Source organism: Chelmon rostratus, chromosome 4 (assembly GCF_017976325.1).
Source record: "Chelmon rostratus isolate fCheRos1 chromosome 4, fCheRos1.pri, whole genome shotgun sequence".
Classification (NCBI taxonomy): domain Eukaryota; kingdom Metazoa; phylum Chordata; class Actinopteri; order Chaetodontiformes; family Chaetodontidae; genus Chelmon; species Chelmon rostratus.
The window spans coordinates 24,621,427-24,637,372 of NC_055661.1; the positions used below are offsets into that span (position 1 = coordinate 24,621,427).

General features: G+C 42.3%; 1 protein-coding gene across 1 annotated transcript; it reads left to right on the forward strand.

Moving 5' to 3' along the window:
* The first annotated feature begins 2,931 nt into the window (after positions 1–2,931).
* Positions 2,932–7,264, forward strand: LOC121605749 (histamine H3 receptor). Its single transcript, XM_041935805.1, has 3 exons — positions 2,932–3,208; positions 3,692–3,858; positions 6,296–7,264. The coding sequence occupies exons 1-3, from the start codon at positions 2,932–2,934 to the stop codon at positions 7,151–7,153; spliced, it is 1,302 nt and encodes a 433-aa protein (XP_041791739.1). The 3' UTR covers positions 7,154–7,264.
* Positions 7,265–15,946: the final 8,682 nt, after the last annotated feature.

The window sequence follows — 15,946 nt, forward strand, 5'->3', positions numbered from 1 at the left end:
CATTGTGAATTTTAATGCTCCGTTCTGTCTCCATATTGATGCACAAATTCCCGCACTTGTAAGCGCAAATTCAGCTTTCGGCCAAATCCACGTGTGAATGAATTCATACACAATTCATTCAGCGTTTCCTCGAAATATGATCAGACATCGCTGCTCAACAAAATCAAGTTTACTGAGTTTCCCTCACACAAACGCTCTCACACCCACTCAAATAATTCACATGTCCGTTCTCCCCCATGTGTTTGACATCCACTTGAAGTCTGCTACATATTCAGTTTTTCACATTTGTGTGTTTTCTCAGCGTTTACCTCACACTGGCGCCGGTGGGATTTTGCCTCACCTCTCCATTTTGGTGTCACTTGATCCCAGGAAAGACACAGTCTGCATATTAACCACTCCTGGGTTGGCTTCAGGAGGGAGAGGGCTGCTGTCTAAAAATACCCGCGGCTCATCTGTACAGTTTGGTTTCCACAATCACAACCCGGCTTTTCCCGTGGAAAAAAAGTTGACTTTTATCTGCGTTCAGTATCTCGAGGGAATAAAACTGATAGCTTGATCCAGAGAGGACATTTAATTTGAATGAGAACACAAATGACAGACAATAGACTGAGATTTCCTCCGTGTCTGTGTGTACTAAGGCTGCCTGCTCATTTCAGCCAGCGAGAATAATTACAGCTAATTCACTTAGAGAGTTGTTTCTCCCTGACAAGCTATCATCACGCTGAACCCATCATCTCAGCCCTTAATCATGTTTTTTAGAGGCTTGCAAAGAACTCATGGAGCTAAATTCATACTCGAGGCTGAGGAGAATAATTAGCCCACTTCAGAGATTTCAGATTTCATCCATACAGTTTTTCCTGCTGTTGATTGTTACAACACACCATGGGAGAACTTTGGTGGAGCCTCATACGTATACATATGAGTATGGACGCCCAAAGTGTTAGAGTACTACTGTTACTGATAATATTAATAGTAATAATGCTAATAAAAGCTCACATCAACTATAAAATATCTAAATAAATGTAAACCAGTGAATTGTGAACTATGAAAAATTATTAAAACTCATTATTATAATGCTAACCCTTTATCAGAATTTTAAGTTTATTACGGAAATCATAAAATTGCCATTTTTCAGAAGTCCATATTTCCCCCCAATGACTTTCATTCCATGTCACTTATTATTGATGTAGTCTCTTTTCATAACATCACATTTTATGCCAGTTGTGCTGTCACCCCTCGCCTGTCAGCCAATCACGTGTCCCCTCAGCCTCTTTTAAGTTAGCAAGTTCAGCTGCGGCTAAATTTAGCCACTTAGAGCTCGTTAGCCCGAGTAATATCAAAGTCAAAGTGATTCTGAATCAGCCAACCAGCTGCTGCTGTAAATAAACATAAAAAGCAGTACAGACAGCAACTGACATCTCTTTTTATTTAGCTTACCAAGGCTACACATGCTACCTACTGGGTAACTAGTTAGCCAATGTTAGCGGCAGCGCCTAATTGGCTGTTTCAGAGTTACCTCGGTAGTGTTTTAATTTTTAAGATATTGTTTTAGAGAAAGTAACAGACGTCTGTCAAGATAAAAAGAAATGGCCGAGATCTTTGTGGTCGCTTTAGCTAATAGGAGCTAGTTAGCAGTTAGCATGTGATTGGCTGAAAGGTGAAGGGACAGATTTACTCCACTCTCATGATAAGATAAATAATAAATAATGAAAAAATTCTATAATGATTTAAAAGTTAATTTAAGTAAAATTTTGTAATAATAGAAATAAGAATGATAATCACAATTTATAATAATGAGTTGAGCTTTCATAATCTCTTAAATTATTATTTGAATCATTCATATGTTTTGCACATATTCTTGCATATTTCAAATGTACCTCTAATACTGAACATTCCCTAAATAACTGGAATGTGTTAATTGGTTAACTATGGGCTATATATAACCTTGGAGAAGAAGCAAAGGAACAAGAGAATGGTAATTCGTCATGTTTTCTGTCCTGTCAGGACACAGAACTCTGAATCACTTGACTGAATGGCTGAACTTGATGCTTGGTGTAAATATCTATCTGCTACTGATGACTGGCTCCTTGCAGACATCCTGCTGCCTCTGTCTGCTTCATGGGTCTGGACCACTTCACTTTTTGATTGCAGACTTCAGCCTTTGATCAGTTGCTGGGCGGACAAAGAAGCAAAATGTCAAGTGCGCAGAAGTCACCTGAGTAAGACCGGAATTTGTGTTGCCTCCAAAATAAAAGCGTAAGCATTTGGCACCTCTTTGTCTCTCACGAAACACGCATGCGGGAAGTTTTGAGCGATTTTTCTGTAACAAATAGTACAATATTATAGTTTCATATGGCCTTGTGCGGATTATAGAAATTCCAATTGTCAATTTCATTTTGGCTGCCTTTTATCTGGCATACTTGGTTTAAATATCACGTTTAGTGAAGGACTGGATCGAGGAAACAGTCAATGTAATTTAACACGGTAAAATTGCTCAGAAAATGCATATTAAAAAAATTACGATGGCCTTTACGCTTGCCAAACCGTTGCAGTCATAAGTTTATTTTGAAAGTATTACCGGATATAGCACTTATTTTCCACTCGGGCAGCCTTGACATCGGTAACAAAAGCAGCTGAGCGCTCCGCGGTACTCGCACATCCAGCACTGTTAATGAACCAGCTGATCTGAGAGCGGAGGGAGCACCCACGGGATCTACTATTATTAACCTATAATAATTAAAAAAACAACAACAACAAGCTTTATTGAAACTTGTGTCTCTCCTAATCACAGAACTCCGCTGCGAAAAATGGAAGATTTGGGAAAAGTCTTTTCATTAAGTCACAGGTCCGCAGTCATGTTTGACTCCTGGCTAAAGTGGAGCGGAGCGTTTGGCCGCGTAATTGCGCTTGTTCTTTGTTCCAGTGCGTGAAATGAAAAAGGTGTGCAATGATTGCGGCTCTGAATTAGATATGGGCGCGCATATTCTGGAGTCCAACTCCAGCGGCAACTTGACTCCTGCGGTGTCCGAGGCTGGGACTGTCCTCCCGGGCTACCTGGCGGTGATCTTATCGGTCCTCATGGTGACTCTGGTTGTCGTTGTGGTGGCTGGAAACGCGCTGGTCATCATGGCTTTCATTGTGGATAAAACCCTGAGAAATCAAAGCAACTACTTCTTCCTGAACCTTGCTATATCAGATTTTCTCGTGGGTGAGTTGGAGCCTCTTCTTCTCCTCTGTGTCTCCCCTGTTCGCTTAAATTCGTCTCTTTCAAGTCTTTTGTTCCTCCCTTTGAATGAAACACCAATAAAAGGCTCTTCGCGCACGACGCAAACACATTGTAATTTCCCTTCTATGTAATAACAGTGAGTCACTGGTGTTCAATGGCGAGTTTATGGTGACCTTACCGTCCTTTCTGCTTCATTCATGTGTAACATTACTATGGAGTGCTGTGTGTGTATATATATATATGTATATATATATATACTATATGTATAGCATTCACCCCCCTCTCATTGTGCTGCTCTTACCTGCAGCAATACTCATCTCTGCAGGGGTTTGTGTTGGTGGCAAGCACTAACCGGTCATTTGATTGTCACATGCAAAGGGTCTCACATCCAGACTGTCAGGAGGTCTGGAGCGGTGTGAATGTTAATATGGTAACTGACGGGGTGTGTGTGTGTGCCTGTTCCAGGTGCCTTCTGCATCCCGGTGTACATCCCGTACAATCTGACAGGCCGGTGGATGCTGGGTAAAGGTCTCTGCAAGGTGTGGCTGGTCATGGACTACCTGCTCTGCACCGCCTCAGTCTTCAACATTGTCCTCATTAGTTATGACCGCTTCCTGTCAGTCACAAGAGCAGTAAGTACACGCTGTGGAGGTGCTCGTTACCGTACACACACACACACACACGTAGCTGGCATACTACCACAGGCAATTCCAAGATGTGTCACGCTCTGGGGCAGTTTGCTCTGCAGGGAGAAGTCATTGGCATTCACAGCTTTATTCCTTTACAATGCTGTCTGGCTTTAATCTATAATTTTGCCCAATCAATTTGAACACAGAGCGAGGATTGTCTGGCTAAATTGGTGGGTAAATATTTTAAATTCGAACATTAGCAGTCAACTCAGAAGTCTGCGTTATCGTATGACTCAGGGTGCATTTTCTGTCGAGCACCGAGTCGCAGCGAGCATTGAGAGAGCCGAACCCGAACCCGACCTGAGCACTGTTTGTGTTACCCTGTCATGCAGTTGTTCAACCTGCATCCTCTGGTCCACATGTGCTACAAGGCTGAATTCCCAATCTACTTTAAATCATATCTCATCAGAGCCCCACTTGTTTTAAAATTTAAATACCCAACTGCTTCGTTATTATCTGCATTAACGACTAAATTGAAATGCCTCCACACGGTCGATTTCCCTGCCTGTGTTTTCGCTAAAAGAGCTTGAAGGCCCAGATGACATGACCGAACCCAAGACAAACCCAAACATCGTTTCTAAATTTTTGATTGAACCTAGCCTGGCCTGTCAAGCTCAGTTCAGGTATCCACTCTGTAGTCTGTGTTGTGTGTTAATTAATTCATTAATTAATGGATAATTGTATTATCAGGGTAATCTCGGCTGGGAATTTACTTACATTTTTAATATTTTTTAAATCGGTGTGGGATTTGAAAGAAGAGCCCATTTAGGTGGCAGGAAGGGTCTAATGAAACCTCCAGGTCATAAAAATGAAGCCAACAACCGCAGTTCCTGAAATGGCTGGCTCCAAATGTGAGTCAGTTCCCATAGACCCCCATATTAAGATGGTCAACTTTACAGCAGAAATAAGCATTACAGCCTGGTACAACATGAAAAGTGAACTGGGGTGAATTTTTATATAACTAATTTGTTTAAATTGAATTAAGGCTTAAATTTATGCAGCTTTAAGTGACAGCCAGCTGCTAGGTTTCATCAGCCCGGCTCCACCCATGCTCCACCTCTTTGCCCATTTTTGGATTAGCTGGGAGTTTAGTGGAGTCACAATGGCTCCTCAGCAACCTGTGTGTTACATCACAGAGACGACGTCCATGTTTTATATAGTCTATGAATGGAACATGCTACTAAATTGCATTATGGGAAATGTAGGATGTGGGATTGAGATGAGATTCGAGACTAAACTTCAGCATATCGTGCTCTGCTGCACTGATTTTGTTGATTAATTTTTAAAAATATATAACGACTACGTGAGGTGAAATGCTAAATAACTGGAGTGGGCCTTTTAAAGGGGGACAGAACCAACGAGAACAAAAACATTCAGACATTGATTGCACCCTCTAGGCTTCATCAGTGTAAAACTTGCTGTAATCTCATCCAGGATTCGTCATAAAGTGTGAAAAATTTCCTCCCAAATTGAAATCTTACAATCTCCCAGATGGGTCATGTATGCTTGATGAGCAATCTGAAATGTCTCTAAGTTGGATGGTATTGCAGCCTGTGTAATTTTTAATTTACTGAATTTGCTAGAGACCACATTTACTCAAAAATATTTTATTTACCTGCTTCCTAAGCGATGTTTGGTACCAACATCTCTTTGCTCGTGGTTGATGGTTTGATCTCATTAGCTTAGTACAAAATCTTATTTATTAATTCATCTTCAATCCGTCGAGAGCAGGATTTCTCCAATTTATTATGGAAATAGGGAGTCTTTTGCTTTTGTAATGACCACTCGTGACTGGAGCCAGACTCAGTTATTATTTCATCATTTATTGACTGAGAGAAGTAGATTTTTTTAAGTTTCTCTTTAACCACAATCACAGCTGTTGCCACCACAGAGAGATTTGATGGTTTAAGGCAAAGGAAAGATAATCAACAACAACAATGAAAGAGGCAGCAGTAATGCAGCCCTCCTGAATCATAGAGTTTAGTCTTTTAGAGAGGAGGTGAAGTGAAAATGGAGTGAGCGTGAAGAGAATGAGAGACGGGCGACAGCGAGGGAGGAGTGGATCGGGAGAAGCCAGATGTCTCTTTCACACTCTTGTGTTGTATCATTGAATGTGACTCTCAGCCCGACGTTCCTCCCTTTGGCTTCAGTGACACACTGCAGAATAAGGGCCTCATGAGTGGGTTTTATTTACAGCATCTCTCCGCTGCCGCGAGGCAGCACAATACAAACATGGCTTCATCTGAACAAGGCACTCCGAGCGGCAGCAAGTGCGTTTGTCAGCCTGTTTGTGTGTGAGCAGCTGCGGCAGCTTGAGATGTAGCAAACGCTGTTATTTTGCATCACTGTGAGCCGCACATGTGCCTCTCTTTTGATGCAGGTTAAATACAGAGCACAAAGAAACATGACCCGCCTGGCTGTGTTCAAGATGGTGGCGGTGTGGCTGCTGGCCTTCCTCCTCTACGGCCCTGCCATCATCTTCTGGGAGACGATCGTGGGCCAGAGCGTCGTCCCGGCCCACGAGTGCTACGCCGAGTTTTACTTCACCTGGTACTTCCTGCTGAGCGCTTCTACCTTTGAGTTCTTCACCCCGTTTGTGTCCGTGGCCTTCTTCAACTTCAGCATTTACATGAACATCTATCGCAGGAACAAGAACAGGGGCGCCAGCGCCGAGGACGACGCCAAGGCGCAGAGGATCAGTAAGAAGCACAGAGATGGAAAAGGCTGGTCTGTGTTCTTTGTGAAGACTCGGAAGGTGTCGTCCAGCGAGCCTACCGCTATCTCTGCGGTAATCGAGGATGACGATGTCCTGTCCCCTTCCTCCAACGGGGACCCCACCACCAGTCAGATATTCATGCAGAGGGAGAAGTGCTCTCCTAATCGAAAAAACTCCAGGCTGTGTCAGCACACGGCCTCCTGCACTGCGCCCGGCCAGAGGACACATGGATCTCGTCTTTCGCGAGACAAAAAGATCGCCAAGTCTTTAGCCATCATTGTCTGTATTTTTGGGATTTGCTGGGCTCCTTACACTCTACTGATGATTATCCGCGCCGCCTGCAGCGGTGCGTGTGTGGCGAACCACTGGTACGACATCACGTTCTGGCTTCTGTGGTTGAACTCTGCCATCAACCCGTTCTTGTACCCTCTGTGCCACAGCAGCTTTCGAAGGGCTTTCTCGAAGATACTGTGTCCTAAAAGACAATCTGTCCAGCCTCAGATTGAGGCTCAATCCTGTTAGAACTCAATTGCACTTCTGTTCTTTAGGAATGCACTAACTGTTGTAGGTGAAACACTGTAAAAAAAAAAACAAACAAACAAACCTGTTCTTTTACTGTTCTTCCATCAAAAATAAGAGTTGTTGCGAGTTCACATCATATCTGACAGCAATACAGCAAGTCATAACAGTAGTCGTGACAAATGTGTGAGAAAAAAACTCTTATAATATACTTAATGACAGAGTAAAGCAGTGGACTCTCATGGCACCTTTAACAGCAGATATAATTGCCCTTGATTAAAGCGTCCCTAAGAGCCAATGTCATATTTTTCAAATGGTGCACATCTTTATTTCAAAGCGAATGCTAACCCTCAGACAATCTCTCTGTAAGTAGGACAGGAAGGAGTGATGTGGTTTAGCCTCTCTCGCCACTTTCTGTGCTGAAGGCTGATAGAATTTGATGATTTTTTTTTTTTTTGGTCTGAGATATTATACGAGATCTACAGCATAACAAGTTGTTAAATTATGGTTTGTCTGAATGAAAGCGGAGCGGAAGGAGGCGACAGCTTCTGCGAGCATCCAGTTTTTCACAGGCCCGCTGTGTCGAGAAAACCTTTCAACCCATTTCCGTGAGCCTTCAGAAAGACACAAGTTCAAGGTTTTCATCATGCAGCAATAAGATGGAAAAAGTGGCGTCCGCAAAGTCCAAAGCACCTGAAAAGAAGAGAATAACTTGTATTAATTTATGGACCGCTGAGTGAACTTTTACCACGCTGATGTTTTATTTCATTTCATCTGAAAAGTGGGCTGGGAGCAGGAGGAACCAGCTGTTATGTGCCAACACTGAATCTGCACTGTGTTCTCGTTGATGTTACAAATGTACAGCACTATAAGATGAGAGCAGCGTTAAAACTTTTGTACAATAATATCTATGCCAAGCTAGATGGTTGTGCTCTTCAAGTGCAGTATTTATTCAAAGACTTGACTGGTTTATACCACCCAAAATACTTGACCACTTTGTATTTTGGCTATGAATGTGTGTCGGTGTCAGTAGCCAAAGAAAGAATAAAAAGAAAACTGCCTACAGGCTTCATAACTGTACGTTATTGATCAAATCTGAAACACAGGTAGTGTAGACGGACTAGTTCGACATTTCGGGGAGCGTGCCTTTACGCTTCCTCGCTGAGAGTTAGATGAGAACACCACACTTATGTCTTTACTGAAAGTATGAAGCTACAGCCAGCAGCTGTGCATAAAGGCTGGGAAACAGCTACTGTAGCTTGGTTTTGTCTGAAGGTAACAAAATCCACTAAACAGCACCTCTGAAGTTATGTCCACACAGACAAAAGATGCAACAAACTGCAACATGTTTAAAATCTGTGCACTACTTCATAAACATTCAAGAAAAAGGAGAGACACAGGAGGGAAATAACAAAAAGAATTGAAGTTTTTATTTCTGAGTCAGAGGCTGAGCTGATCATAAACACACACACACACACATTTCCACAAGCGCGCCTATCTGGTAAACAGATGTCTGTACAGTCAGTATTCTGGCTGTTTGTGGCAAACAAATATGGTCAACATAAACAGTCCAGTGGTCAAATTTGCATTTCCCAAAATATTGAGCTGCTGTTTAATAATGATTTTTTTTCATCACATTGGCGGAAATGGTCTTCCATAGTTCTGTTAGAGGTGAAAGGTTTGCAGTACTGCAGACTGAGATGAGTTGGTTCATGCATGAGTGGGAGGACAGAATCTCGTTGTGCTGTGTGTGAATGCTGGTTCATGGACACAAAATCTACACAAAGTGTACACAAAAGACTCAACTCTGCAGTCAATGTAAGGAGTTCATATTTTGAAGAATGCTGCCAAGCTTTTATTATCTGATAACAAGTACAAGATAAGTGTCAGGCGTGACAGGACTGCAGGGTTTTGACCTTTGTTACATATTTCCAGCGAAGACGAACAGAAACAAAACACGTCCGGAAAAGCCTCCTCAGGGATTCAAGACTGCCAGGAAACAGCAGTGTCCCTCTGCGCTGTGGGAATTAAGTGGGACGTTGTCGTACTTGAGAGACGAAACAGACCCTTGGAGATTGTTGAACCATGGAATACTGACCCATGGTGCTGAGAGGGAAGTCAAACTGGATGATGATAGCTTTTATTTCGCCCTCCTCCAGCCAATGTTCTTCAACATTATGTCCTGAAAGTCAAGTGTATTAATGAACTCTCCTATAGAAACAGCAGTATAAAAGCATTGCAAAGTTTGTGGGTTTTAACAAGCTCTCAGTAAAGTTTGGACATCAGATTTTCCGCTACTGATAGTGAGTGCAACACACTGCATTAAGTGGCTTTTTTCTTAAGAGAGCCAAAAGATATTTTTGTTGTCATCTGCAGTGGCGAGAACTCTTGAGGATAAATAGATTTTTCGGTCTGTGCGGTGGTGTTATTCTCTCACTGACCCCATTTAATAATAGCGGTTTAAAAGCAGCGGTTGCCGTCGGCACCGGCTGCACAGTTTGTGCCTGTAAAAAAAAAAAAAAAAAAACAGCTGAAAAGTGACAAAGCTTTCCCTAAACGGACGCAAAGAAGGTGAGACACGACTGTCACGCTTGCGCCTCAAAATCCGTTAGAGGGGAAATAGAGTCGAGGAGTGCAAGCGGCTAGCCCCACCCCGCCCCACCCAAAACGGTGACAAAGTCAATTTTGAGGCATTTCTTAAAAGGTCAGCAGAGGATGAGATGAATAGACTGCGGTTCAGGTGACCTCTGCAGAGGCGCAGGTGGACTTGTAAATAGAAAACAAATTGCTCAGCGTGAGTATTGGCATTGTTTCTGTGCACTATGGGAGACCTAAGAACCAATATTCACAGCCTTTCAAAAAGAAAATTGGAAGCGGTTCACATCCTTCTGCTTAACGCTGATCCTGGACACAAATATGGTGACGGTATTGTAATTGTTATTGAAGCGAATATCTGGCGAACACAGGACAAAAAGGTTGGACTGCAGAGTGAAAAGACAGACCTCGGGCTTGGCTGCTGATCGTTCGACAGGGATTCACTTACAGGGAGAGCAAATGCAGCTGCCGCTCACCGGACGAGGCGTGTGTTCGGGGGATGATAAGCTACATGCAGACACAAGTCATTCAGGGAAAACAAAAGAAATACAACCCTCGAGAATGTTTCAGTCGAGAAGCAGAAAAGCGGCGTGTCCTGCTGTTCGCTTTCTTCATTTTAGGGCTACCCGACAGGATGGCGCAACATTCAGAGTGACAATTAATGAGCTACTTTGGAAAGGGCCGGCAGTGTGTTACAGCTGAGAGGAAGATTAATTCTGGGACTGTGGGTGGAAGGTTTGCCCAAGAACATGAAAATAAGAAATCATTTCAGTCAGGATATGAACAATGCAAGGAGTTCATTTAACATTTAATTTCCTACTGTACACTCTACCACAGCAGAGCCTGCAGGAGTTATGAACAAAGACACATCCTGGCAGCCACTGATGATGCTGTTATCAGCTCCCTAGCAGGATTCACACAGCAGAAGAAGAATGGTTTTTATGTAGGTGTATTTTCTACAGCTTCAGAAACTTGATGAAAAACAACAGTGAACGGAGGAAATAGCTCCCTGAAGCTCACCAGTGAGATCAATTTAGAAGAAAAACATCCCATTCTTCTCCGCCAGAGTTCTTAATTAACCCTCGTGCCCTAAACATGAAAAGAAACACTCCACAGAATACTCGTACTGCAATAGATTAATCAGACACGACTTTTCTATCATTAAAGGTCCAGTGTGTAGGGTTTAGTGCCATCTAGTGGCGAGGTTGCACACTGCAACCAGCTGAATACCCCTCTCCTCACTCCTCCTTCTCCAAGAGTGTAGGCGAAACAACCGTGGCTGAAAAGAAGAAAATCTCTCTCGAGTTTGTCCATTCTGGGCTACTGTAGAAACATGGCGGTGCAACATGGCGGACTCTGTGGAGGAGGATCTGCTTCCCCTGTAGATATGAAAAGCTTATTCCAAGATAACCAAAACACAACAATCCATATTTTCAGGTGACTATACACTGATGAAAACATGTTCTATTTCTGCCATATTTTGTCCTAAATCTTACACACTGGTCCTTTCAGCGTTGTATGTCTCTGTTTAACATGTTCATGTTGCAATGGCAAGCTAAGTGAAGGGATACAGACAGGAAACAGCCGAATCATCTTTCCTGGTGGTGGGCAGTTTCTGGGAAATAATTGTTAGAGGTCATGAAACACAGTTGCAATTTTATAACCACTGACATCAAGTAATGATTTGTGTACCTTTCTCGTGTTTTTCTAAGAGTGTACAGCAGTGCTGTGAGGCTGTACTTAGTGCAGCAGCGCTTTGAGCTAAATGCTAACTAAGGCATTTAGCTAAATGCCAAATGCTATCAGCACGCTAACATGCTCACAGAGATGCTACTAACGGCTATACCCGTCATTCTATAGCCGCTGCATGTTAGTATGCTAACATGTACTAATTACCACTATGTACAGTAACAGTTTTTCAGGTATTTGGTCATAAACCAGACCTGATGATAGGACGACAGGAAAAGTGGCATCAGTAGGATGCATCCTCTGGGCACCATGAATGTCCAAATACAAACTTTTATAACACTCTATCCGACAGTTGCAGACCAGACCAACACTGCCATCTTTAAAGGCATGCTGCTAGCGTGCACTCGCCACGTGGTTTCTTACATAGAACCATCGGGGAAGAGGTCCTTGGAAACAGTTTGGAAAGGGGCAAGCACTCAAAAAAAAAAACAAACATGGCAGGTGATTGGACAATCAGATCAATGAATCATAAGACGTAGCAATAGAGTAGTAATTGTAGTAATGGGAAAAGCCTTCAGTGGCGCTCTTTGTTCTCCGACAAACAGTCGCTTCTCTCGCTGTCGTCACATCTAAGCCACGCCCACAGCTGCCAGCAGTTCCTTATAGGACGCTCATTGGTCCAGACGACTGCGGTTCAGCCACAAGCACATAACTGGAAGCCTTGCCACGTGGATTCTCGCCTCTCGCATGAGCTCATGTGATCTTGTTATCTCGCGAACCCGGCCGCTTGGCAAGGTAAGCTAGCATGGCTAAATTCATAGAAGCATGCAGAGCTGCAGTAGTATGTGTAAGACTGAGCAAAGGTGTCCCCCGACCTTCAGTTGTGACAGCTGATGCAAACTGATTGGTGCTCATACAGTATTATTGAAGTATTTGCAGTAAGATGACCTTTCTTGGTGAATGAATATAATCGAGGAAAAGTCAGATTTTGGCATTAAAATTGCCTGCTGCATCTGCAAAGGTTTTCAAGGTACTACATGTTTCTGGCAAGTTTTAATGAATCAGTGTTGCTCTGAGTGCCAGCTACTGTTCCAAAGAAAGAATCATTGGAGGCATTGAAATATGCTTGGAATTACAGTTAGAGCTGAAATATCCACAAATACCTGGAGAGATTTTTTAACTGTTTTTTCCCTCAGAAATGTCAATGTCAAAATGTTGAAGGCAAAAGTTTCAAGCAATTCAAACTACTTCAACTAAAATGTCACCTATCAGATTGGTATTTTAAAGGGCAAAGCAGCTGTTTCATGCTATTAAGCTGTGCCTCAATTCACCAAGACAATTCCATGTCCAGTAACATTACTAGGTCCCTAAAAAAATTAGCTTTTGCACCTCTTATCTCCATCCGTTTGCAATACCTGGGATTTTACACTTCATTGAAAGTCATTTTTTTTCCCAGTGAGGAGATGATTTACAGGGAATAAGGTTTAATGAGTAATTTTGATTTGAGAGCTTGAGCAAGCCAGTCCTCTAATGTAATACTCCTAACGCTCTCTGTTTGCAGTTTCAGAGAGATCCTGTCCCCAAATCGAGATTGAAGCATCGAGGACCACAGATACATGAATAATAAAATAATGAGCATGATCAGGTTGCCAAGCAGTGGGTTTGACAAACAAAGCCTGACACTATAATATTGCTGCTGGTGTCTGTGGCTTTAATATTAAATTTTCGTCCAGTCTGCCCATTCAAGACCAAAGATAACTCTGTACAGAGAAAAACACACAGTTCTTCTGCACGATTGATTTTCTGTATCGCTCTCTTTTTTTGTAATTCAACCAAAAAAAATGTAGTTTTGACATCTTGATTAGACAACCTGTTATTTTTCAAACAGAGCGGTGTATGAATGGACAGGCTTGTGTTTCACTTGCTCCCTGCAGTGCCACTGCTTACACTGTACAGTCTGTAAATATCAGACTTTCATTGAGGCTATTCAAAAATAGACGTTATTATCTTACACTGGTGTTAATTATAATTTTCATTCATCTTTTAGTTATTTAGTGTCTTCATGTGCTAACCTTGTTTCTGCTCACCTTGTTCCTCCCTTTTAGTCACTCTGAAGAGTAATTTGACTAGAAATACTTTCAGAAGTGCATCATAAATTTATCATGCTAATCACATTCATGACTGATTTTAAGTCCAAGGTCTCTAGAAAATGGAAGCTGGATCAACTTGGGGCTCTGCAAGCATTATAGCTACATTTTAAGCCAGTGATTTTTTTCATCAGTGTCATGATAAATGAGTTGTAAAGCAACATTTGTACTAGTGTTTCGCTGAACAGCTCATCCTGTGCAATAATCAAACCATGGCTGCAGCCGTAGCTCATAAAAATTATAAATAGAGTGTGATGAGTTTCACAGAAAAGTAATTTGCCTGACATGAATACACAGAAGGGCGATGACGCACCTATTTCCTCCCTACCTGGCATCTGTCCAGAGAAGTCAAACACCGAGGTGGAGGACGCCCGCTCTGACTTACGGAGCCCCGGAGATGACATGGTAAAAGAAAAATTAAAACATGCGCACAAGATACTAATCCGTTCCCACGAGATACTAATTCGTTCCCTCAAGATAGTAATTCATTCCCTCAAGATAGTAATCCGTTCCCAAAAAATAATAATTTGTGGCCATGAAATAGGTATAATGTGCGCACAGACAGCTCCAGCGCACCCTCTGTGGGGTCAAAGGAAGAGGCATTAGAGGGGCTAAAGCGACCCGATGGACAGGAACAGTCTGATAGAATTTTGTTTTAGGCTCGGAATGAGCTACAAAGACATTCACTCGATTTGCTTACCCAGCTGTCTGTGTGCACATTATACCTATTTCGTGGCCACAAATTAGTATTTTGTGGGAACGGATTACTATCTTGAGGGAACGGATAACTATCTTGAGGGAACGAGTTACTATCTTGAGGGAACGAGTTACTATCTTGTGGGAACGAGTTACTATCTTGTGGGAACGAGTTACTATCTTGAGGTAACGGATTAGTATCTCGTGCACACGTTTAAATTTTTTTTTTTTTTTTTTTTTACCATATAATCTCCGGGGCTCGGTAGTTCTATCTTGAGGGAACGAGTTACTACCTTGAGGGAACGAAATAGTATTTTGTGGGAACAGATTGCTATCTTGTGGGAACAGATTACTATCTTGAGGGAACGAGTTACTATCTTGAGGGAACGAGTTACTATCTTGTGGGAACGAGTTACTATCTTGTGGGAACGAGTTACTATCTTGAGGTAACGGATTAGTATCTCGTGCACACGTTTTAAATTTTTTTTTTTTTTTACCATATAATCTCCGGGGCTCGGTACTGACTGGAACTTTTTTGTCCAATTTACATCAGTTAAATGGTTATTACCTATATTTGGATATTAACAGTGGCTCACATGACTACTTGTATTTGCTCATAGTGATGAACCCACAGAGAATTTTGACCCAAATTTAGCTTTTTCCTTCAGTTTCATGGCTGAGAAGCTTTGTAGGGTGTTTCGTTTACAGGTTGTTCCTGCTGGCCCCAAGACGACAAGAAAAAAAATATTTAAAAAAAATGCTAGCAACTCTTCTTCACACCACCTCGATGTTGTCATTCATTTGTAGTCGTGTTTCTTGTCATCTGGCAAATGTAAGTTTAAAATTGACTCTCTTTTAGCTCTGTCTTTGGTCTCTACCTGCTTAGGAAATATTTGGCTGTTAATGCTAAAGAGCTCCATTGTGTTCCATTATGTTCAGCACGGAGTGGCTACTCATGCCTGTCCGCTGGTTGGCGCTGAGCAGGTAGCAAGTCGCGAGCTGAAGTGCTATAAAGCCGAGGGGAGCAGCAGATTCAGGTGATAATTATCTGTGTGTTCGACACTACGAGCGATACCTCCCACACAACACATTGTCATTTGATACATTCAAATTAGGAAAATATCAATTATAGCCACTTCACAAAATTATTCTATAAATGAAGTAATAACGCAGAGGTTAATTTTTTTTCATTTCACAGCCTTTAAACCACACTTAGACGTACCCTCCACGTTTGTTTTCTTTCAGTCAGCTGAAGTGAAGCCTGAAGCTCTGCTTTACAGCTTTTTTCTAATCATTAAAAACTCAGGAGTGGGCTTAGACTATATTGACTGCTGCGCGAGTGTCTGCCACCAACAAAAACCTTTCAGTGATGATATTTCAGTCGTAATGAGGCTTTGTTCTCTTTCTGTATTAAAGATTTAGGTGTAACTGAACAAAGTTATTCTGAGTTTCGAGGGTGCAGCAGTTCAGAAAGAGAACAGGCAGACATGACGGACACATGCAGTGTTGTCAGCTCCTCTGTGATCTACCGACGTGGATAAATATAACGCATGCAGCTCAGCATCACAGCAGTGCTTAGAGCCCACAGAGACACACAGCTTCCTGTTACTTCACACATGTGCTCACGCATCATCTGCAAGGACTTCATATCAGATGACCGACAGCGGCT

Bases quoted from the DNA above. Each gene is read 5' to 3' on its own strand.
- LOC121605749 (XM_041935805.1), top strand. From the start codon at position 2,932: ATGAAAAAGGTGTGCAATGATTGCGGCTCTGAATTAGATATGGGCGCG. The intron at 3,209-3,691 runs GTGAGTTGGAGC...TGCCTGTTCCAG, and splicing joins TATATCAGATTTTCTCGTGG to GTGCCTTCTGCATCCCGGTG. The intron at 3,859-6,295 runs GTAAGTACACGC...CTTTTGATGCAG, and splicing joins TCCTGTCAGTCACAAGAGCA to GTTAAATACAGAGCACAAAG.